This window comes from Phocoena phocoena, chromosome 7, assembly GCF_963924675.1.
Source record: "Phocoena phocoena chromosome 7, mPhoPho1.1, whole genome shotgun sequence".
Taxonomy (NCBI): domain Eukaryota; kingdom Metazoa; phylum Chordata; class Mammalia; order Artiodactyla; family Phocoenidae; genus Phocoena; species Phocoena phocoena.
The window spans coordinates 5,156,372-5,178,251 of record NC_089225.1 but is presented as its reverse complement, the minus strand read 5'-3'; the positions used below and the strand labels follow the sequence as shown (position 1 = coordinate 5,178,251).

Here is a 21,880-nt window from a genome sequence, read left to right as displayed (position 1 = left end):
ACGCAGGCCTTGGGGCCAGGGGCTCCCTGGAGGCTGAGCTACCTGCAGGGGGGGGTGGGGGGGAAGCAGGCGTGTGCCTGGTGGGCGTGACCACACACCTGGCCTGGCAGGTCCGCCTCCCGCTGCACTGGATTTTTCTAGTCTTCAAACCTGTGGCCGTTGTGACCAGGAGGACGGGAGAGCGGGGACGTACCTGCTCCCAGCCCTGCAGGCCTGGTCGGGGGTGTCCTCCAAGCACCCTTCCCTCCGACCCAGTGGGTTCCCACGTTGATTTCTCAGAGCCCCGGCCTGGGAGGGTGGGAAGAACCGACCCGCCAGGCCCACCCCTTCCCCTCCCTCAACCGTCCGTCCGTCTTCTGGCAAGCGGACGGGGGTCCTCTTCCCCCGGAGTTCTGGGGGCCGAGTGTGTTGGTCAGTCTGCCTGGTCCCACCTGCCCCCGCCGGCCGCCACTACCACTTCTCGATGATGTGGCTCATGTAGTCCTCGGTGGGCACGCGGCCGGGCTCCTCGGCGTCCCCCCGCGGCGGCGCCTCCTTGGCCCGGTGCAGCAGGCGCTCCTCGCGGCTCCGGAGGCGCTGCTGCCGGCGCTCCAGCTGCCGCCTGTACTGGTAGCGCTGCTGGAAGAGGTCCCTGGCGTAGTCGTAGAGCTGTACATCCAGGTCGTTGAGCTCCTCGATGCGCCGGATGGTGTCCTCGCCCACCTCCACGCCGCCCGCCCGCGTGCTGTTGTACTGCATGAAGGGACGGATGAACTTGAGGTTGAACGTCCGCTCGAACAGGTACTGCGTCTTGCGCTGGAACTCGGTCAGGCCGAAGAAGGCCATGCCCCGCAGGTTCTTCTTGGCGCTGTCCAGCAGCAGCTGGGCACGCTTGCCCTCGGGGATGAAGGACAGGTTGTAGCAGCCCACCAGGCTCAGGTCGGCCAGCATGCGCACCTGGCGGTTGCTGGCCAGGTTGTAGGGGCAGTCCATGAACTCCTGCAGTGTACAGCCCGACCAGTCCGTGCCCTCGTAGCAGGGCGGCAGCTCCTCAGGCGTGGGCGTGCGCCCGTCGCACATGTGCAGCGATGTCTTCCACGTGGCCCCCCGCTGGACGTGCCGCCACTCGCTCAGGTAGCGGGACACGGGGTCTCGCAGCAGGGTGATGTAGTAGAACTTCCTGCAACGAGATGGGGAGCGGGGGGGAGGTGAGGCCGGGGCGTCAGGCAGGGATGGGGCGTGTAGGGACCACTGGGGGGTGAAGGAGGGGGGAGGCTGCAGCCCTGAGTCGGATGGCTCTGCTCAGCGCCTACGCTATGGGACCCCCGGGGAGTGGCTTCACCTCTGAGATCAGCCATCTCATCTCAGGTCTCCAAAGGGCCACTGCTGAATGAGAAACCCAGGTGTGAGATGTGATGTAACCTGCAAAGGTCTCAGGCCACCACCACAATAACGAGAGTGACCGCTGCAGTGTCCTGCAGGGCCCAGCCCTGGTGCCCTCCTGAACCCTGGCCCAGGGTCTCCTCTGGGGTCTTCCCCCGAGCCCCAGGCGTGCCCTCCTGCCTGCTCGCACCTTGGGAGGGACAACCTGACTTCGCCCTGCAGGGTGTGGAGGAGAGTGGCCCCAGAGTCCACACTACCTGGTACCAGACGTTTAAAGAGCTGTCACAGTGGCAGGCTTGGTGCAGCCCAAGGGGCCACTGAAAAGTCACTCACAGTCCCAGGCTGCGCGGCAGGTCTGGGCCAGGGCCTCCCACTGGGCCCACTCCACCCCAGGCTCCTGCAGAGCTCCAGTGGGGGAGGGGCACCAGGAGACCACCCAGCCCCCGGGGTGAGCCGTAACTCCTACTTTTTATCGTCTCCCAGGAACTGTTCCAATCCCCAAGGAGTTGGGCACCAATGCCACCTCCCCACGCTGTGGGTAAGGGGCATCCATCCGTACCATGGGAGAGCTGACTCAAGGAGGGCTGTGCCCCCTTCTCCTCGCTCCCTTGGGGTGAGAGGCAGCCGGGATGATTCAGGTCCCTGCAGGGTGTGCTGTGATGATCGGCCCCAGTGCCAGGAACTGTGACGGGCCTGGTGGGTGCGGGTCGCCCCAGGGGGGGTTTGCGGCTCTTCTCGGAGCCCCACCTCCAGGGCTGGCAGAGCAGCTGCCTGTGCAGGTGGGGCAGGTCCCAGGCCAAGGGGAACCAGGGCCTGGGGCGAGCAGCCTAGAGTGTCCTCGGAAGTGGGCAGCAGGGGCCCACTGGGTCCCCACACCCCACCCCTGGGGGGGGTCCATCCCCCCTTCCCCGGCCCCTGCCTGATGGCAACATGGAAGCTGCACCCACACTGCCCCCTCCTCACTGAGGCCCAACAAGAGCAGCCCTCACACTGCCCTCTGGGAAGCCACGGGGGCACAAGACACGTCGCAGGGTCTGGCAGTGCCCTGATCTGACCACATCTCCCAGGGGGCAAGGGCGAAGGTGACGGGGTACCACCGGGGGTCACCCCAGCCTTAGGGGGGCACATTCAGAAAACCGCAGGAATGGCAGACAGTGGGAGAGGGCCTGGGCAGAGGGCACCCAGGGGGCTGGGGGAGGGGGTCCGCAGCCTCCTGGGCATCCTGACTCCTGAGCCCTCCGCGAAGCCTGGGTTCTCCCGTTTGTGCCTCGGGCCCCCGTCAGCTCTCATGCGCCCTGCCCCAGCCCAGGTGCTGACAGCGTGCTCCTGGCCTCTGCAGGCGGTCATGTACCAGCCCCTGGGGTGGGGTGGGGGTGGCTGGCAGCCCCGATGTGACCCCCTCCCCCAGCTCCTGTGGAATGTGCCCTGGTGGCTCTGGCTGCCCCTGGGAGAAGAACAAAGGCCCACCTGTGCCCTCCCAGCTCCTCTCTGACCACTGGGACCGCCCCCCACCCCCCGCTTGCTGGCTCCCAAGAAGACACCCCAGGGCCTTTGCACGAACTCTGTCCTCCCTCTATTTCATCAGCTGACTCTGACTCATACCCTAGACCTCAGCCAGAACCACTTCCCAGGGAAGCCTCGTCCTGCAGACACGGCTCCCTCTTGGGCTTCTGTCACAGTGGTAACTTTCCACTGACCTCTCAGCTCACCCTGCGGTAGGGAGGGGGCGGCGGGGAGCTGGTTCCTGTGTGTCCACCAAGCAGGGCCGTGGTGCCTCTCTGGGGACAAGACTGGGAGGGGCCAGATGGTCCAAGACAGAAGGTGCCTCGGGGCAGAGCCCTCACACAGCACCTTCAGCCCCCGGTGGAGGAAATCAAGCCTTGAGAGGTTAGGCAGCTACCTGGAGGCCCCCAGTGGCTTCAGCACTGGGGTAGGGCGGGAGGCCAGGCCCCTCTCTGCAGGCCCTGGTTAGGTGGACTGGCACGGGTGACAAAGACCTTCAACACAGCCAGGATGAGGAGGTCAGTTCATCCCAGGGCCAGCCTTCTAGAGACCTAGTATATGACATTTATAAATCCTGACCACGACAACTGCTTCTAAAGAGGCCACGACAGACAGGCAGACACAGAGATACACCTAGAAACGCACGTGGACAAACACAGTGCTGCGTGCAGGCTGCCGGCACACACCGTGTTCACTGCTGAGCCCGGCTGGTCCCTTGTCCCGTCCTCGGCCCCCCCCACCCCGTGTGCACACGGGCAGGCCAGCGTGGTGGATTCTCCTTGACACAGAAAACCAGAGTATGACGTGTCAGCGGACAAAGATTTGTCTACGTGGCCCCACCGAAGCCACTCGGGGTTCAACCTGGTTGCAAGGTGACCTCTGATGACAAGAACTCACGGTGCACAGCGGGGCACCAGCGCCCGCCCCAGCGTCTGTGTCCCCACAGGCCTCTGCAGTCGCGTAGGCCTGGAGCCCTGGGTCAGCACTTGTCACCGCCCACCACGAGGGCAGGCTTGGAGAAGCCCAGCTGCCCCCAGACCCTCACGGATCTCAATACACCCTTGAGAGGGGGACGGGGCCGCTAGCCCTCCTGCGGCGTGCCGGAGCCAGAGCCGACTGAGCCCCCTGGGCCCCTGGGCTCACGCTGACCCCCGCGGCTCCCCTGTGCACCACATGGGTGCCGAGTGGGACGGCCTTGCTCATCGCTGCGTCCCTGGGTGCTGGCCTGGCTGGACAGGAGCAGGGGCTCGCCCGTGGTGACCGGGGCGGTGGTGTTCGGATGGGGCGTGCTGAGCCTTCTCTGTTCAGGACGTTGCCAGGCCCTGGGCCCCCGATTCTGTCCTCCCAACACGGCCTGTGGAGACTAAGGGTCCAGGCAGACGCTAGACCCTGTGTGAGGGGCCAGCGGCCCCCGGTCACTGCCCAGCCCCAGCCCCGCTCCTGCCTGGACGGCACGGGAGCCCCTGTGGGTGCGCACCCCTGACCTTGGGTGGCCTCCTCAGGAGCGCATGCGCCTGACCCCCAGCTCCGCTTGCTGGTCCACCCCGGCCCTTGCCTGCTCCGCTGTCCTGACACAGCAGGCACCCGTGGCCACAGGCCTGTGCCCCGGCCACCCTCTGTTCAGCACGCCTGCTCCCGTCTCACTCGCTCTGCCCCCCCTTGCCCGTTAGGCACATCAGCAGACAGGGCAGCTTTCCTGGCCACTGAAGGGGGAGAGAGGGCACTGATCGAAAGTGAGCAGAGGGCAGGTGTGGCGGGGGCAGAAGACCCCCCAGATGAACGACTGTCCACGTCCAGGCAGCTCCCTGCCCAGGACGAAACCAGATGTGTGTTCTCTGGAGGCGCTCATGGCTCAGAGACACGAAGAACTGGGCAGGGGGCCAAACGACGGCCGGCACGCTCATGGGGGACCCAGCTTCTGCCCCAGCCTCACCCCAGAGGAAACTGCAGCGTTTCTGCCCCAGAGCGAAGTTCCCCCTGCACTCACATCTGGGGTCCCCCACTAGCAGGGGGCCCTCTGCCTCTCACCCTCCAGCAGGATCTGCCCCTCCAGGCCATCCAACTGGTAACCAACAAGGGTTCCAGAAGGACAGAGAGGACATGGCGGAGGAGATGATGAAAGAAACAATGAGAAGTCAAGCACTTAATTCATTTCGAGCGAAATGGCTCGCCCACTGCCCAGCAAATGAACGTGGAGACCAGACCCAAGATTACAGAGATGACCCGTGAAGCACGTGGACAGAAAACCAGAACACGTAATGAGTGGGACTCAACTTCTCTATGGAACACCATATGCAAAGAATCAATGGAGCGATGGCTTCAAAATGCTGACGGGAAATAGACCGACTGTATCTCATACCCAGCCAAGCTTCACACCCGTGAAGGCTTGGGAAAGTTATTTTCTGTGAATCCTGCTCTAGGAAGATACTGGAGTACGTATCTCATATAGTAGATGAGAAAAAAAAAAAAAAAAAAGTGTGGGACACAGAAGCTTGAACCCAGGAGAGATCCCAGATGTCCACTGGGCATCCCGCTGAGTCTGTCAGGAGAAGAGGGATGGGGCTTCCAGAAAGAGGGGCCCAGACAGATGACCTGACAAAACACATCACTGGTGGAAAAAAAAAAAGCGAACGGTAGGTACATGGCAGATCTTTGGAATCACCTGGAAAAAAAGGAGTCTATGAAGATGGAAGACAAAGCAAGTAAAAAGTAGGGCTGGGCTTCCCTGGTGGCGCAGTGGTTGAGAGTCCGCCTGCCGATGCAGGGGACGCGGGTTCGTGCCCCGGTCCGGGAAGATCCCACATGCCGTGGAGCGGCTGGGCCCGTGAGCCATGGCCGCTGAGCCTGCGCGTCCGGAGCCTGTGCTCCGCAACGGGAGGGGCCACAACAGTGAGAGGCCTGCGTACCGCAAAAAAAAAAAAAAAAAGAAAAGAAAAGAAAAAAAAAGGAGGGCAAGCGTTAATTCTAGGAAAAACGAAAAGTTACATTATAAAAAAAATGAAGTATGCTACTAGGCTCAGAAGAAAACAATGGTTTTAGAGACATCATGATATAAACAGTGGTAAGTGATTGAATAAAAACTTGAGCTTTAACTCTCCTTGGAGAATGGGTGGGGTGTAGAGAAGGATAAGGGCAAAAGAACACTTCATCTATCAAAACAGAAAGTACACAGATAACATTTAAATCCATGAAACAAGAAATATCACTAGACATGACTCAGAAACGTGGAAGTCAATACATGAAGACTACCAAAAAGAGGTGCAAGAGGTCCTCTGGGGAAGCTGGAAAGGAAAAGTAGATCTGTTGGTTTTTATCATAAACCGCTTGGAGCTATTTGTCTTTAAGCATGTGTGAATTCTTGTAACTAAAAACACTAAAACAATGGGGAAACTGGCTTAAAAAAAAACATGGAGAGACGCTCCCCTTCATTAGTCATCGAGGGAACAGCACACTCAGCCACAACGTGCTACCCACTGGAGCAGCAAAACAAAGTGGGGCAAGGCCAACCTCTGACAAATGCTTACCAGGACAGCTGTTGTGGAGTGACTTCACGGGAAGGCGGAAGGCGCACACACACTCACCCCGTGACCCTCACACTCACCACCCCCCCACGAGTCCTCTCCTAGGCACACATCACGGGGAGGCCTCGCCCATGCGCCCTGGGAGATGTGGACAAGACAGCCCACAGCACTCTGCTGGTGACAGCCCCCAACATCCGCCGCAGAGGCATGCGTACACAAACGGGGTACATTCTTCCAACAGAACACTGCCCAGCAACAGACAGGAACAAACTACAGCTACTCACAGCAACTCGGGTGAATGTGATGAATAAGACGTTGCAGGAAGAATGCAAATAAGAATATGTAACAGAGTGCAACGACATGGTTTATCAAGTTTCTAAAAATAAAACCGAAGAAAATGCTATTTAGTGATATGTACTGAAAACAGTGGAAAGAAAAAGGTGATGAGGGGATACACAGGAGCCCTCCAGTCAGAGCTTAGCCTTGGTGTCTCGGGGGGTGGTGGCGGGGGAGGCAGGGAACGCGCTAGCCCGTGGTGGCGTCCATGGCACTGATCACGCCCCTCGTGCTTAAGGCAGGAGCGAGGGTGCAGGTGTGCGTCCTTGTGCTTTATTCCCTATGTACGTTCATGCAACCTCTTTTGTATTTCCCAAACACTGTGTGATAAGGAAAGCAGTTTTAAAACCAAGGTTTTCCAGGGCGGCCTGCGAGGCCCCTGCTGGCCTTGCAGGTGGACCAGCATTCTTGCCAAACCCGGAGCCTCAGTTCCTCAAAGCGTCTGGTGTCCCCTCCCACCTCTGTGCCAGCCAATTCCAGGTGTCTGCAGCCCTTTCCTTACCCCTGACCCCTTCCTACATGCTAATGTGAGTAGGGAGTGGCTCCACGGGGGAGGGGAGGACCCCTTGGGGGCATCACCTCTGGGGACTGTGAGGGTGGCCAGTCTTCTGGGTCAGTCGGGGCCGCCCTGTGGCTTGTGAACTAACCACATGATGGTGAGCCAGCTGCTCCTGCCTCCGGGAAGGAACCACAGCTCCTCCGGAGCTGGAGCTCCCAGCTGATGGCCGGCTTCCCATCCAGGAGGGCCTTGGGGTGCAAACAGGGCCAGCAAACAGTGCGCCCCACCCCCTGGGGCTCCCCTTTCCTGCTGCCAATCCAAAGGCGGGAGACCAGGGACCCTGTTTAGTGACTTGTCGGGCAAATTATGCTCTGTCAGGGTGGTAGTCTTCTGGCATCTCCTGCAAGCACAGCCCTAACCCACATCTTGGCCTAAGTGGGAGCCCACTGTACCCCAACTTCCAGGGCAGGTCTCCGTGGAGCAGGGCTGCCTGCTACGTCCCAGGACAGACCCAGGGAGCGGCGCAGAGCACGCCCCAGCCCAGACCGTCCTGCCTGTGAGTCGGGGGCAGGATTCACAGCGCTGTCACCCTAGCGGGGCACACACTGGGACCGGAGGGATGACAAGGAAGCCCTGCTCACACCTCTTCCTCTGAAGCTTCCACCACTGGCTGCTCGCCACCATCTAGCCAGCCAGCCGGCACCCCACACGGTCCACTGCTGGCGGCAGGATGTGGCATGAGGTCGTCCCTCTGCAGCTGTGTGCAAGGTCATTCGGGCCGCCACCATGCGCCATCCCTCTCCCCAGGGTCTTCACCCCACCCTCTCACCCCAATGGGGGCAAGCTCTTGGAAGGCAGGCCTATGTACTGGGCACACCGCAGTGCCCCGCTCAGCGCGGAGACAGCCCACGGCATCCAGGGCCCACTGCCCCGCGGTGGGCTGGGTGGTGGCCACGGGAGTGTGTTCAGTGCCCAGGCTCGGCCGAGGGTGCACGTGCGGCCCGTGCACAGGGAGGGGGCCTCACGCTCAGTACCTCTGCCTTCAGCACCCAAGCTGCCCACGGAACCCATTGGGTTGGGGGCTGTCCCTGGGGAAGTGGGCGGAGCCACAGTGGGAACGGCTGCAGCTGGGTGGGCGGAAATGGGGTGAGGAAGGAGGTGGAAGCCTGTGGCCCTGCCCTGGCACTCCATGGACGCACAGCAAAGGACATAAGCCAGCAATGCCCCCAGGACCCTGACAACGGCACCAGTGCCCACTGCCAACAGGCTTGTGACGTACCAGGCAGAGCCCGGGACCCAGGCACTGCTCCCCTTTCACAGAGGATAAGCCCAGGCTCAGAGGCGGGCAGGGCTCTTAGAGCGCTCTGGGCTCCGTGGGGCGGAACCAACAAGGGCAGCAGGAGGTGATGAACGGCACCGCTCACCAACGGGGCAGGTCAGGAAGGCTTCTCAGAGACGGTGGGGACACAGCCCTTCGTGACCTGAGAAGGGGGCAGTGCAGGCTTGAGGTGCAGGCGGGGCCGGACAGAGAAGGGTCTTGTTCATTTATAGGAAAACAAGCTCGGATGGGAAGTGGAACAGAGTGCAAATTCACGTGGATTCAAAGACAGAACGTAGGACTTCAAAGAAACTTCACGCCGTGAAACAATTCTAGCCTGCCCGGTCTACAACCACTCCCAAGAGCCCACATGTGAACCGGCCGTGTCATGCTTCCTTGCATTTAATTATGGTCTGTTTAATGCTTTCTGCGACCTTGGCTGTTCTGACGTTTTTGTGTGCCCTGGTTCGGTGCATCCCACAATCACGTACAACCTAGTGAACAAGGAATGTGTTTTGTTCTTGGGTGCAAACACTGCTGTCAGGGAGCGGCCAGCTCTAAAGTTTTAAGAGTCTGAGTTCTCACGGGACCAGCAGCCAGGAAGCCCTGCTTTATTGATGACAAACACTCAAACGGCCTCTGGGAAAATTCTGCAAGGTGACAGCTGTGAGGTGGCTGAGTGGCAGGGGCTGGGGTCAGGGAGAGGGCCCTTCTCACTGGCCTCAGAAGCCCCTCCCCCTCCTGCCCGCTGTTGTGGGCATCGGGCAAGTCGGAGCCCACAGTCCCGACTGGGAGGCCCGCTCCGTATCCTGCATACTTTAGCAATGATGAGGAAACCTGGCTCGCAGAGATGGGTGGCTGATGCAAGGCTCAGAAGCAGAAACGGCCCCTCCCCTCCCTCGGGTCACACCCATGGCTGGAGGAGCTTCCCTCTTCTGCCCCAAACCCCACTCCTGGCCCTCCTCCTGGGAGCCGGGAGAGCCGGGGTGGGTGCACAATTCTGTGGCTGGGTGAGGGGCTGGATCAGCAATTACGCTTTCAGAAGGAGTCTGCTCTAAAGAGAAGGGCTGAGATGTGGCAAGTCTGCTGCAGGATGCTGGTGGCACGCCGGCCATTACAGGCGACACGGACGCAGAAGTCAATGGCAGACACACACGGCAGACGGTCCTGCAGCCAAGGGCGCAGATGCTCACAAGGCTGCTGGTGCACAGAAGGGCCTGTGCCTACCTGTGCGGAGACAGAAGGCATTATTAAGAGGCTCTCAGAAGAGCGAAACTATGGATTTTCCCCAACATTTGATTATGAAAAACTCAAACTTAAAGAAAAGTTGAAAGTTCAGTGAACACTCATATGCCCAAATGGGTGACTTTAACATTTTGGGGGATTTCCCGGGTGGTCCAGTTGTTAAGAATCCAACTTCCAATGCAGGGGACGTGGGTTCGATCCCTGGTCGGGGAACTAAGATCCCACATGCCGTGGGGCAACTAAGCCCATGCACCACAACCACTGAGCCCATACGCCACAACTAGGGAGCCTGTGTGCCGCAACTTCTGAGCCTGTGCGCCACAACTAGAGAGCCCACATGCCGCAACTACTGAGCCCACGTGCCACAACTAGAGAAGCCTGTGCGCCGCAACAAAGACCCAGTGCGGCCAAAAAAAATAAACAACAGAAAAACAAAAAACTCCATTTTCTTCTTTATATACTCTATTGCCTGCAGTGAGCACACGTCATTTACGTAACTGAAATCAAGTAATAAAGGTTATAAAACATCCCTGTTGCTTGGGGTGCAAAGAGGCCATCAGAAAGATCCAGCTTTGCAAGCTCTGTGCTCACATGTCCTCTGTGATAGGATGCCAGCTGCCCGCTCCGCTCCGGGCTGGGGGCTCCAAGGGCAGGGCTTTTGTGAACAAGGTTCTAACTCAAGGAACAAACTCAGACCCTGAAACGAAGGTGGATTTTTCTACCAGTGCTAGCAGAGCTGCAGCTCCCTAATTGCGGGTGAGGACACTGTTACTTAGCATTAGAATTAGAACGTTTTTTTTTTTTTTTTTTTAAAGAAATACTGTTGTATTACTTCCAGATATACAGTCCCTGAAAAAAAATTAATGCCATAGGGGGATTGGCTTCACTGCCACTTTCTCCCCCAGGACGAGCTTTGGGGTCCCAGAGCAGCAAGGGAAACTCTGTGAGGGGTACCTGAGGCCCCCTCTACCCCAACTCTGTACTGTGGTCTCCCAGGGACCAGGAGTCCCTTCATGAGGACACACTGTGAAGCCAGTGTCCAGACGGTTAACTTTCAAAAAAACCATACTCTGAGGGGTCTCCGGAACTTCAGAGGGAGGACCCTGGGGAGAACTTGCCATGGGGCCTGCTCAGGTGTGCAGGAGCCTCCCAAAGCTTTGCTCTGATGGCCGTCCCACCCCAGGGCCTGGGGAGCATCCCAGGGTGGGGGTGCCAGCTTGCTTACCAAGGTCTGGGTCCGCCTCCCAGCAAGAAGATGACACCCTTCGGGAGGTCACGGCGTGCACCACCTTGGTCATTAGGTCACTGAGCCGGGCCCTCGTCAGCCCTGCGTGCTGCTCACCTAGGCCAGGCGCCCCCCAGAGCCCACGGCGGAGCGAGCAGTGCGGGGCCCATGCGAGAGGGGCCCGCTGGGAGGAGAGGCGCGCCCTGCTCTGAGCGGCATGGCTGGGGAGCTGGACCATCCCCAGCAGCACAAGGGTGAACCAGCTGATGAAACGGACAGTCTCTACTGGCTCTGGCCAGCACTCACCTCCCTGCACCAAAGCACGGCGCCCCTCCCGGGTACCTGCAGGAAAAACCCAGATCAGCAAGTGCTGAGCTGGCAGTGCAGGCTGGGGAGCCCCTCTCCAGATGCAGGTAGGAGACGCGGGCCTCCGGCCTTTCTTCCTGGGCAACGTGTCCGCAGAGCGGCTATGAACTCATAGCTGTTATTTTTGTCGATTAACTGACTCTGCTTCCCAAAATACCTGGGTTGGGAGAGCAGCCCCGCGGCATCAGTGGTCAGGTGCTGTGTGCACACAGGCGGGCCAGTCCTCCCAGAGCCCCTGCGCCCCGGACAGGCAGAGCCTAAAGCGGACACAGTCCTTGGCAGGACCAGAATGGAAGCTCTGGGGCTGGCGCAGGCCCCTCGCTGGTCGTCCCAGCTGGACGGGTGGCGAGGAGAATGCCGGCCCAAGGCCACCTGGGCACGGGAGCCCTGTCGTCCTTCCCCAGCAGGCTGGGGCCCAGCTGGCCTCACAACTCTGCTCCCTGCCCTACCCACCTCCAACAAGGTGGGAAGGCCCTCCTTGGCTCACCCAGGGAGCTGAATTCTTACAGACAGTGGGGAGAGAGTCCAGCTCCTGGGAGTGGCGCTCACGTGGGCCCCCAGGTGGCTCCACAGGTTTAGGAAACAGCATGGAAATCCCTGAGGAGAAGGAAGCCCAGGAAGTGTCTTGTAGCCAGGTGTGGCTGTGTGACCAAGCTTGGCCATCAGGATGTCCTTAGAGACACCTCCTCCCCCACACCGTTCTCCTCCTGTTGGCGGCAGCATGCATGTGCCTGCAGAGGGCCAGCAGTCGTCTTGGACCATGAAGCAGAAGCCTTGCTTTCTGGGGATGGTAGGGCCAGAGAAAAAGCCTGGGTTCCTGGTGCTTCTTGCGGCTGCACCACCTGCCTGGCCTGCCTACGGTGGGCTCCTTTTCAAAGAGAGAGGAATCAACTGCTACCCTATCTTGGTCTCTGAACCTAATCCATCTACTCCGGACCAATGCACGAGGACCCAGGCATGATCAGTGGTGAGTCCAGCCAGGTCTGGGGCGAGGCATTAATTTGGTGAACCCTCAAGGCTTTACCCTGGTCATCCTGGACACTGCCAGACACCCTATAGGAAGAAAATATTCCCATTTTGCAGATAAGGAAACTGAGGTCCAGAAAGGCTAAACAGCAAACCTGGCCACAGAGGCTGGTGGCAGCGCTGGGATTGGAGCTCAGGCCCCCGGAGCCTGTAACCGCCTGGGGAGAACTGGTCACCTGCTGAGCCACAGGCCCCAGAAGGCACACGAACACATCACCTGGCAAAGTTGGCCCTGGCCACCTGCGGACCACTTGCCAAACAGCAGTCAGGAGTGCTGGTATTTTTAACTAAACTATGGACTCAATTTACGATCCATTTCCTTTAAAGTACAGTGAGTTAATTAAGAGTCAGAGTGGTCTGCATAAAGAAAAAACACATCCAGACCTGCAGGGAGGACGAACCAGCCCCGAGGAGAACCACTTTACCCAGAAGCTGTGACCGTCTTCCTGATGGCCGCCCCGGGAGGGGAAGAGCCAAAGTCCTGGGCTTTCCCCGGCCCTGGACTTGGGCACCTGGGCTGTGGGATGCGGGGCAGGCCTCCCGGACAGGTTCTCCTCTGGTTCCAGCCCCGCTCCAGCCCTGCCTCCTGCTGGCTGATGACACTAATGCAGACGCAGAGCTTGGGGGAGGGCTTGACTCTCACGGGGCCCCGTGTCCCTGCCAAGGCAGGAGCGGCAGGGCTGAGAGCCGGGCTGCCGTGAGCCCGCACTGAGCCCAATGCCTCTGCGGCCCTGCCCCTATGACCTTGCCCCCCATCCCAGGGGGAAGCTCGTGCCCCCAGGAGCTCCCACCTGAAGGAGGAGGGCCCGGCTGGAGGCCTAAGCCTGCTGGGGGCGTACGGGCCACGTGGGCCCCCAGCTCCAGATGCAGGCCTTTCTGACCACCTGCTTCCAGGGCCTCTGGGATTCTGCACCTGGAGGGATGCACACGGCTCGCAGGGGAGTGCTGGCCCGGCCCTCGCACGCAGTGCGCCCACTGCCCCCAGGGCCGGTCTGTACAAGCCGCTGGGAGGGGGCCGTCAGACTTGTGTGGAGGTGCCAGCAGGACCCCAAAAGGGAGTGGGTGAGAGTGAGGGGGGCTGTCTGACCCCGGGCTGCGGGACCTGGGGATGGGACCTTCACGGCAAGGCCTCCACAGCAGAAGGCCCCTCCCCAGGCATCCTCCACGCGCACATCTCCTGCCAGGCTAAATCCTGCCTGGAGGCTCACACGCTGTCTCCCTACCCACGTGGGTGCCCTGGCTGCCAATTACTGCCTAGTGCTGGCTCAGAGGGGCACTGCTGGGAGCTGAGAGCCCGCATCCCTTCCCTGGGCCAGCAGGGACACACGGGCGCTCTGTCCCAAAACAGCTGTCCCAGTAAGGAGACAGTAGGGCGAGGGCTGTCCCTGTGATATGAGGCATCCTCGCAGAGGGGGCGGGTCAAGCGTCAGACTCTGCCACCGCCACCGCCCCTCCCCCACCCCGTCCCCACCTCCATGCCGGCCCCTCGGAGCCTGTTACTGCCTCCTGTGCCTCCCAGGCTCCTGCAAGGATCCGGTGAAAGGGAATGTGTCATAGGCGATCCACAAAGGTGAGGAACTCGCAGCCCGGGGAGGTACAGAGGCGGGGAGCTGGGGGACCACATCCCTCTGCGTCCGGGATCGGCACCCTGCCTGGGACCCCATGGTCCCCTCCCACCGGGCTTATCCTTTCCTCCGTCACAGGAGCGCGTGCCGTGTGTGGGACCGGTGCAGCCCTGCCCTCCTGCAGCGTCTGAAGGACTGGACCTGTGACCGTGAGACACCCAGATGAACAAGTGCCAAGAGATCGGGTGCCTGATGCGGGGTCAGGGTCAGGCAGGGCCTCTAAGGTGTGACATCTAACCTCAGCTCCGAAGCAGGAGGCCCGGCAGAGGGCAGGGGTGGGGGTGGGGCAGCATTCCTGCAGGGGAGAGGCCCAGGCCAGGCCGGGGGCAGGCACACCAGGGCACAGACCGGCTCATCTAAGTGCACAGGTTGGTGAGAAGCAGAAAGGAGGTCTTGGTTTCAACGAGGAAAGGACGTTATCAAACCGTGGGAAAAAGGAAATTCCCATCCTTGTTTCAAAATTCCAAGTGGCTGAAAAAATCCCTATGAAGGAAACCGAGCGCTCCGAGTTCAGGCTTCGGAAACACCTCTGCCGTCGGCTTCCCCCTCCCCTGACAGCGCCTAGAGTTCCGTGGGCGGATGAAAAGCTTCCCTTGATTTCTACACAACGTTAGCAAAATTTCAGGGAAGCAGAGCAGGCTACCTCAGCCCCTGGCTCCGCGACCCAGAGAATCCGAGGCACGGCCGATTGGGTGGGGGACGGCAAGGGGGTCCCCAAGGCAGGAGGGCCCCCCGAGTGCATTCCAGGGGCCTGCAGCCCCTGCCTCCCCCTCAAGGCAAGGACCCCACATCTGCAGGAAGCTTGAGCTTTTCCTCCCCAGCCCCCTGACCTCTGTGATCCCACTGGACCCTCACAAGGCCCCCTGGGACAGCCATGGTGTGACTTAACCACCAGGCCAACACACACTGGGGGGAGCTGTGCGCACCAAAGGGAGGAAAGGCCCAAAGCCAGAGCTGGGTACCACGAGGGGCAGAGCTGGTGGCCGCAGGTGTGGCCGCAGGCTGGTCCCGCCTGGGCCTCCAGCCAGGCCCCCAGCACGTCTGCCCTCCTGGCTCCAGCCTGTGTGCCGGTCACTCTCCATTCCTGACCAGGGGTGATCGCCCTGCAAGAACCTCTCAGTGGACACGTCCCGCACTGGGGGCTCGGGTGCCCCGCCCACGAAGGTGCAGGTGAGGTCTCCTTCCCAGATGCACACAGGGACAGACCGTGCTGTGCCTGGCAATGGCGCACAGACCCACAACAGACCTCCCACAGCACTGATGCCGAGGGACCCAGGATGGATGCCGGGCCCCTGACCACCCCTCCTGGTAGGTGACCAGAAAGGCTGTGGCTGCGGGGGGTTCTGGGAGCCCTGCCCAGGGTCGGGGCCACAGGAGGATCTACTGGCAATGTCCTCCCAGCTGAGGTAAGGCTTACGCCCCACCTACCCAAGCATGGGCCTTTCCAGAGACGTCCCCTCCAATGAGCAAAGGATGGCTTTCTGGGAGCTTGTCTGCTGTTCCCAAACTCTGAGGTGTGGCCTCAGCCTCGGACTGTCGACCGAGTGTCACAAGCGGTGCTCCTTCGGGCTGTCTGAAGGCCGTAGGGAGCCTCCCTCCGCCCCCCAGCTCCACCAGGCTCCCGTCTGGGCTCCCGGGCGGTGCTCCAGCTATAAGGGGGCGCTGCTCGGGAGGTGACCCAGCCCAGCACCTGTGGGGCCCCGCGGGGCTGCCGTCCACATTTCGTGCCTGCCCGCCTGGTGCTTTCTGGCTTTCCACACCAGCGGGGAGGCTTCCCTTCCATCTGAACACACACGCCCCCGCCCCGGGGTGGAGGGAAGGTGACCGAGCCCTGCTCCGTCCCCGGGTGGGGACGTGCGCTCCCCGACTGGGCCCGAGACCTGCCTTCAGAGCCTTCATCTCACTCGTTCTGCCCGCAGGCCTCTGCTGGCGCTTGTCCCCCTCGTCCTCCCAGCCTGTAACCGCGAGCGTGGCCCGGGGCATACAGCACGCACGCCCGGCTCTCCCTGCCCCCGCTGTAGCCTCTGGGTCTCTGTGCCAGGGATGCATCCTACGGCAGGCAAGACCCAGCACAGAAGGCCCACGCAGCGGGGCACAGCTCAGTGGACACGGCCCCCGCCAGGTGACAAACAGTTCAGGGCCTAAAACGAGCTCAGGGAACTCGAAACCTACGCCCGGTGACTCCACGGCGACAGGGACAGCCCTTCTGGGGACTCTGCAATGACACACGAACACACGTACGTACGCGTGATGAGCAAACGCACCACATCAAAGCTCACGTTACAGCTTGACGCCAGCTCTGGAAAACACAGAAACTGGGCCCAGGGGAAAGACGGGGCAGAAACACAACACACACCAAACGTGGAGGGGGCTCGTCCCCGGGCCTGGAGCTCTGGGCAACTTTTTCTTCCGCTTTCAGTTTTTTGTATTTTTCCAATTTCATACAATCAAGCCTGTAATTACAAAACAAACAGATTAAAGGCCTTCTGTGTACCTGATCTAACCTGATTTTCTCACTAGAGGTTCGGAGTCAGAGGCCTGGGAGGCCCTGGGCCTCCCCCGTGGCTGTGCAGACGTCTCCAAAGCCACGAGACCACCAGTCATCCGCCTGTTTGGGGGTCAGGAGGGCCAGAGCTGGTCTGGGGACCACTGGGGGCATCCGTGGCACCCCCTCCAGGCTCAGCCTGCTGACCCCACGGCTGGGGGCTGGCTTCACGCCCCACAACACGCCTGCTCCCACGAGCGAACCCCTGCGAATCCTTCCCTCTCTTGCGGCCGCACGGAGCCTGCGAACGGAGACGAGGGGGCTGGCATGTGCCCCCCGTTCCGCGCACACACATCCTCCCACACAAGCAGAGTCGGCCAGGGGATGATGGCCTCACAAGCTCTTTGAACAGGGACTGTTTTTCCCCAGACACAGAAATCCAGGGCCGAAACGGCACGCCCCAGACAGGAGCCACGTCATGCCCAGGTGGACTGCTTTCTCCTGGCCTGTGGGCCCTGCGCTCCCGGAGGGGCAACCATCCCGCGAGCTGGGAGGGCAGTCACCTCGGCAGTGACCCTTGGTCCTGGGGGCCAGAGAAATGGACCTTTCCAGAACCAGGAACCGCCAGGCCGCCTCAGGGGCCCCTCCACCAAGTGCTTCTGTGGTTGGCAGTGGGGCGTAGCTGGCACACACTTGCTTTACTCCTGTGACCTCTGGGGCGGGCACCGCTGTCAGATGCCCTCTGCAGACGGGCAAACTTCCGCCGCTGAAGTTCCCCAGTTATCAGGGGCGTCCAGCCCCGGTGAGTGTGTCTGCCGCTGACTGACCCCAGACACAGGGTCTCCAGGAGCTGGGGCAGGACGCACCGGGAACGGGGCTCCCTACCTGCCACGAGCTCGGCCACTTAGCTGCTGTGTGGCCCTGACGGGTAAACCAAGGAATGTCTCTGCATCTGTTTCCTCACCACATGATACGGACACCATGCCCCCCACATGAGGGAGGCCATCCGGGGACCTCCAGCCCAGCCAGAGGGAAGGAGAGGAGGGCCACGAGGGAAGGAAACAGTCAGAACGAACTCATCTCCTCTCGCCAAGCGTGGGCAGGGGCACTGGGAGAATGTGAGAGAGAGAGAGAGAGAGAGAGAGAGAGAGAGAGGGAGAGAGACGGAAGCCGTCAGTCAAATATAAAAACCACAAGTAGCCCCATAAGCTTAAAAACAAAACAAAACAAAAAAACAAAGCAGTCGTTAAAAATCTTCCTACATGTTAGAACAAGAGACAGCACACACCTACCGGCACGTATGCCAAGATGGCAGATGTTAACAAGCAGTGTGTCTAACTAAGTAAAGCGCTAAAGTTTTACTACTATTTCAACTGCTTGGCAGGTTTGACATTTTTTCAAAATAAAAAGTGGGGGGGACAATTCCTACAAAAAAAATGTCTACCCAGTTTTAAAAGAACAGATGATCAAACTCTCCTAGATAACAGCAAAGCAATGCACAAGCTCACCCCCAGCTCATTCTATGAGGCCAACTAAATCACACACACGGGAAGAAAGGAAAATTACAGCTCTTGTCATTCTCAATATAGACGTAAAAAACTGCAAACAGAAATCTTATCGAATCAAATGCAGTGGAGCATATAAAAGACAAGACACCATGACCAAGTCGGGTAATCCCAGGTATGCAAGGATGGTTTAATACGAGAAAATCCATGTATCTGATTCATCACATCCACGGATTACAGACGTCCACAGATGTGTAAGAAGTGCTTGCTAAAATTAAATAATTATCCATGACTGCAAGAAGTTTCCCTTAACCTGATAAAGTATCCAAAAGAACCCAGAACCAACATGGTCCTCGTGGGGAAGAGTCAGACGCATTTCCTTTAAGACGAGGAACGGGGCAAAGATGCCCACGCCCTGGGCCGCGACTCTCCACTCCTGCGATAAAATGACAACAAGGACCCTGTCTGTCTCTGCTGTGCAGGCACTGGGCTGGGGCTTCACCCTCAGAACCTGGACGCGGGAGGGGGCTGCTTCGCATGCCCTGTGCTCTCTGCTGGGTCCTGGAGTGCCTGGTGTTAAGGGTCTGGGTGGCTCTTGGAGGGCTGAGCGTTCTGGGGGTTTGGGGCAGCCATGCAACCGGAGCAGCGGTAGCCTTACTGGCCTGCATCCTCCCCGTGCTGAGCCTCCTGGGGCCTGGGCCTTGGGCAGGGAGGGCCCCCGGCCCCAGGTGATCGCAGCAGGTGCGTCAGCCGGAGTGCCCGCTTCTGAGTGAGCTCAGTGGGCTAGCTTCTGGTCCCCCGAGGGAGAGGCCCTGGCTGCATGACCTGGGGTCTCCAGAGGCCGGTGCCCCGTCTGGAGCAAGTGGATTGGCAGTGCTCACATGGCGGCAGGATGGGGGCCTCGCCTCTCCAAGCCTGCTTCCTGCTTCCTGGCAGCGGGCTTCGCTGCCTTAATCAGCTGGCCCCTTCTCCGTCTGTGGGAGATGCGGGTGTGCTCAGGGAACAGAGCAGGCCCCTGGACAGACCCGGAGGGGAACAGCCCCTGCAAGGATGAGTTCTAACAGCTCTGCCCTGAGCGCAAAAGGCCCTGGCCTGCTCACACTTCATCGGCCTCCTTGACCCCAGGGTGGCCGCGGGGAGAGGGTCTGGCCCAGGAGAAGGCCTCTGCGTGCCCGGCAGAGGAGCCCGGGCCTGTCTGGGGGTGGAGGGAGCCAGGTGGGGGAGGCTGAGCTGGGCAGTGGTGAGCAGAAAGGCCTGGACAGCAAGAGCTGGGGCAGGAGGCCAGTGGCCGGGGCTGAGTAAGCACCAGGCCCTCCCACTGTCACGGGGACCAACTTGGGTGAAAGGGGTGTGACCTGAGAGAGGCCATGCCCAGCTACCCATGCCCGTCCTTTCCCGGAGCCCAAGTCTGGCAGGACAGTGGCTTGGACGGGATCCCGGCCCATCTTGCACTACACACTCAGGCCTGGCATTCGAGGTAGGGACACCCACGCCACATGCAGACGAGGAAGCAGCGGGCCCAGGCCTATACCAGCCCGGACACAGAAACACTCAGGGCTTGAGCCTTGTGCTAAAGGGGAAAGTGTGTTCGGTGCCCAGGAGCTCCGGGACCTGCTTGCCAGGAGAAGCTGGCTGAGAGTGCCCGTCAGCACGGCTCTCCAGGCCTGGCTGATGGGAGACGGGGAGACGACAGGGGAGGATGCCAGCGTCCAGGCTAGCACCCTATCCCTGGGGGAACGCTGACCGTCTAACTGGGAAGCCCGGGCATGACGCCAACGTGAACGGGCAGCGCCCAGCACATGAGGCCAGAGCTCTCCTGGCTGTAGGCGCTGAGCAGAAGCCTGGGCTGTCCTGCAAGGGGTGTCCCGGCGCTCAGGTGGGTACAGCGGTGCCCTGAAGCAGGGGAGCGGCGATGAGGAAGTGAGTAGGGCCCTACGCTCGGGGCGCTCTGCGGGCTGCAGGCCAGGGCACGAGGCGTGACTCACTGGGAGCACGGGGGCGGAGTGGGGGGGCCCAGCAGGGTACAGTCAGCTGGCAGGCTCCATCTTGAAAAGATGGCCTGATTCACATGGGAGGATGCCCGAGACGGAGGAGATCCTGAGAAAGGCCGTGCAAGGAGCTGCGGCTGGGCCTCTGCCTGGTCACACCTACGCCTCTGGTCACTAGGCTCCGCTCCTGGGGTAGCAGACAGGCCCCAGCCCCGAAAGGCTGCTAAGCCTCCCACTGTGACAGCAGGCAGAACCCGCGGGGCCCCCCTCCCGGCTCAGGCAGGGCGTGGCCAATGTGCAGGAACCTGGGGGAGGGAGGGGCAGTAGCCCAGGCTTTGTACCTTGGGACCCTGACTGTGGGGCGTCACCCCCCCTCAGGGCATCTCTAGGCAAGTCCAAGGGGCTGTAGCACAGGGTTATCCCCCCACTGGAGGGCAGGCCCCCCTGTATCTCTGTCCCCCAGACACACAGGGTCATGCCAACGTTCCCACCTGGACACATCTGTCTCCCCAAGGTTCAGGGAGGGCAAAACCCATGGTCAAGGCCTGTCTGTGGGGTTCCTGGTGGGCCTGGCCCGCTGGGAGCTCAGGGTGGGTCTATGGAGAGCCACCCCACTGCTGCGGACCCCTGCCCCTGGCACAGCTGAACCTGGGCCCACCCCAGCCCGGGTCCTCCCAGCACATCCGAGGGACTCTGGAGGCCCTTCAAGTTATCTGGAGACACAGGCCCTTTTCAGGACCGAGGTCCCCGTGCCACCGGAGCCCACTTAGCCCCTCACCACCACCTTGGGAGCAAGGGCTGACAGGTCAAGGGAGGACTGCATGCCTGCCACGACCAGGTGTGGCCCATGGCTGCCCGCTGCGTGCCAGGTCCCCGGGGGAGGGGGCTCCCTTAGGGGTCTGAGTCCAGGCTGGCCTCCCTCCTGTCTGGCCCCACGTGCTTCACCCACTGTGACAGCGCCTGCCCCTCCCTCCCACTCCTGCTCTGACCCGCTCCTGCTGCAAAGGGGTCCTGGAGGCCACCCTGGGGGTACCCAGGCCCACGTCTGGGGTCCTGTGTGTGGCTACAGGCCCCTCAGCTGGGCAGGACCTGAAAGCTTCTGTCTCAGGGACGCCGGTGGAGCTGCTCCCCTGCTCAGCAACCTTCCAGGCTGTGCTCTCCTGTCCCAACAGCCAAGCCCTCGGTGTGGGCAGGGGCCCCCAGGCGGACCAGGCACTCCCGTGCCCAACTGCGCGCCCGCCCCCTTGCCGAGGAGCGCTGCTCCCCAGTCCTGTTCCGGGGAACCTCCTCCTCTCCTTTTTCCCCTTGGACCCTCTCCACCCTGGCCCACCTCTCAACCATGGCGTGGCACACAACATGGGGCTCTTCTCCTCTCCTGGCCTGTCTCCCACTAGCCTGGCCCGTCTGCCCAGGTGCCCAGGGCCGGCACAGGACCTGAGTGAGGACTCAGAGAACAACTCGGGCTCTGAGGCTGGGAACGAAACTGACCAGGGAGCGTGACGCTCACCCCCTGAGACGTCCAGCAAAAGCAGTCCGTGGTGGTAACCTCGGCCACCATCGCCCATCCACCGGGCAACTTTCTGGCACAGAGTGGGGAGGTCAGGAGAGCAGCTTCCGGACTTCCCAGAAACCGCGGCTCCGTGACCCCTAGACAGGAAGGGGCTCTCCAGGTTGAAGGAGCAGCTGCAGTTGCAAACCATGGGCCCCAAGAGACCTGGGGATGGACTCCCTGCTGGCTGGGGCCACCCCTCAGGGTGTCTGCAGCCTGCATGGAGAAGCAGGGTGGGCCTGGGCGTGGATGGCACCCCCAGGACCCAGAAGAGGAAGGCGCTGCAAGGTGGGGTTTGAGTGCGTCCTGGAGGCCAGGACCAAGCCC

General features: G+C 61.0%; 1 protein-coding gene across 1 annotated transcript in view; it reads right to left on the bottom strand.

The window, feature by feature from the left end:
- Positions 1–359: 359 nt before the first annotated feature.
- HS6ST1 (heparan sulfate 6-O-sulfotransferase 1) overlaps positions 360–21,880 on the bottom strand; it is a 39,805-nt gene continuing 18,284 nt past the window's right edge. The window contains exon 2 of the mRNA XM_065880732.1: positions 360–1,159. Within this exon, the coding sequence (XP_065736804.1) occupies positions 451–1,159 (709 nt within the window). The 3' untranslated portion in view covers positions 360–450. The remainder of the gene's footprint in view (positions 1,160–21,880) is intronic.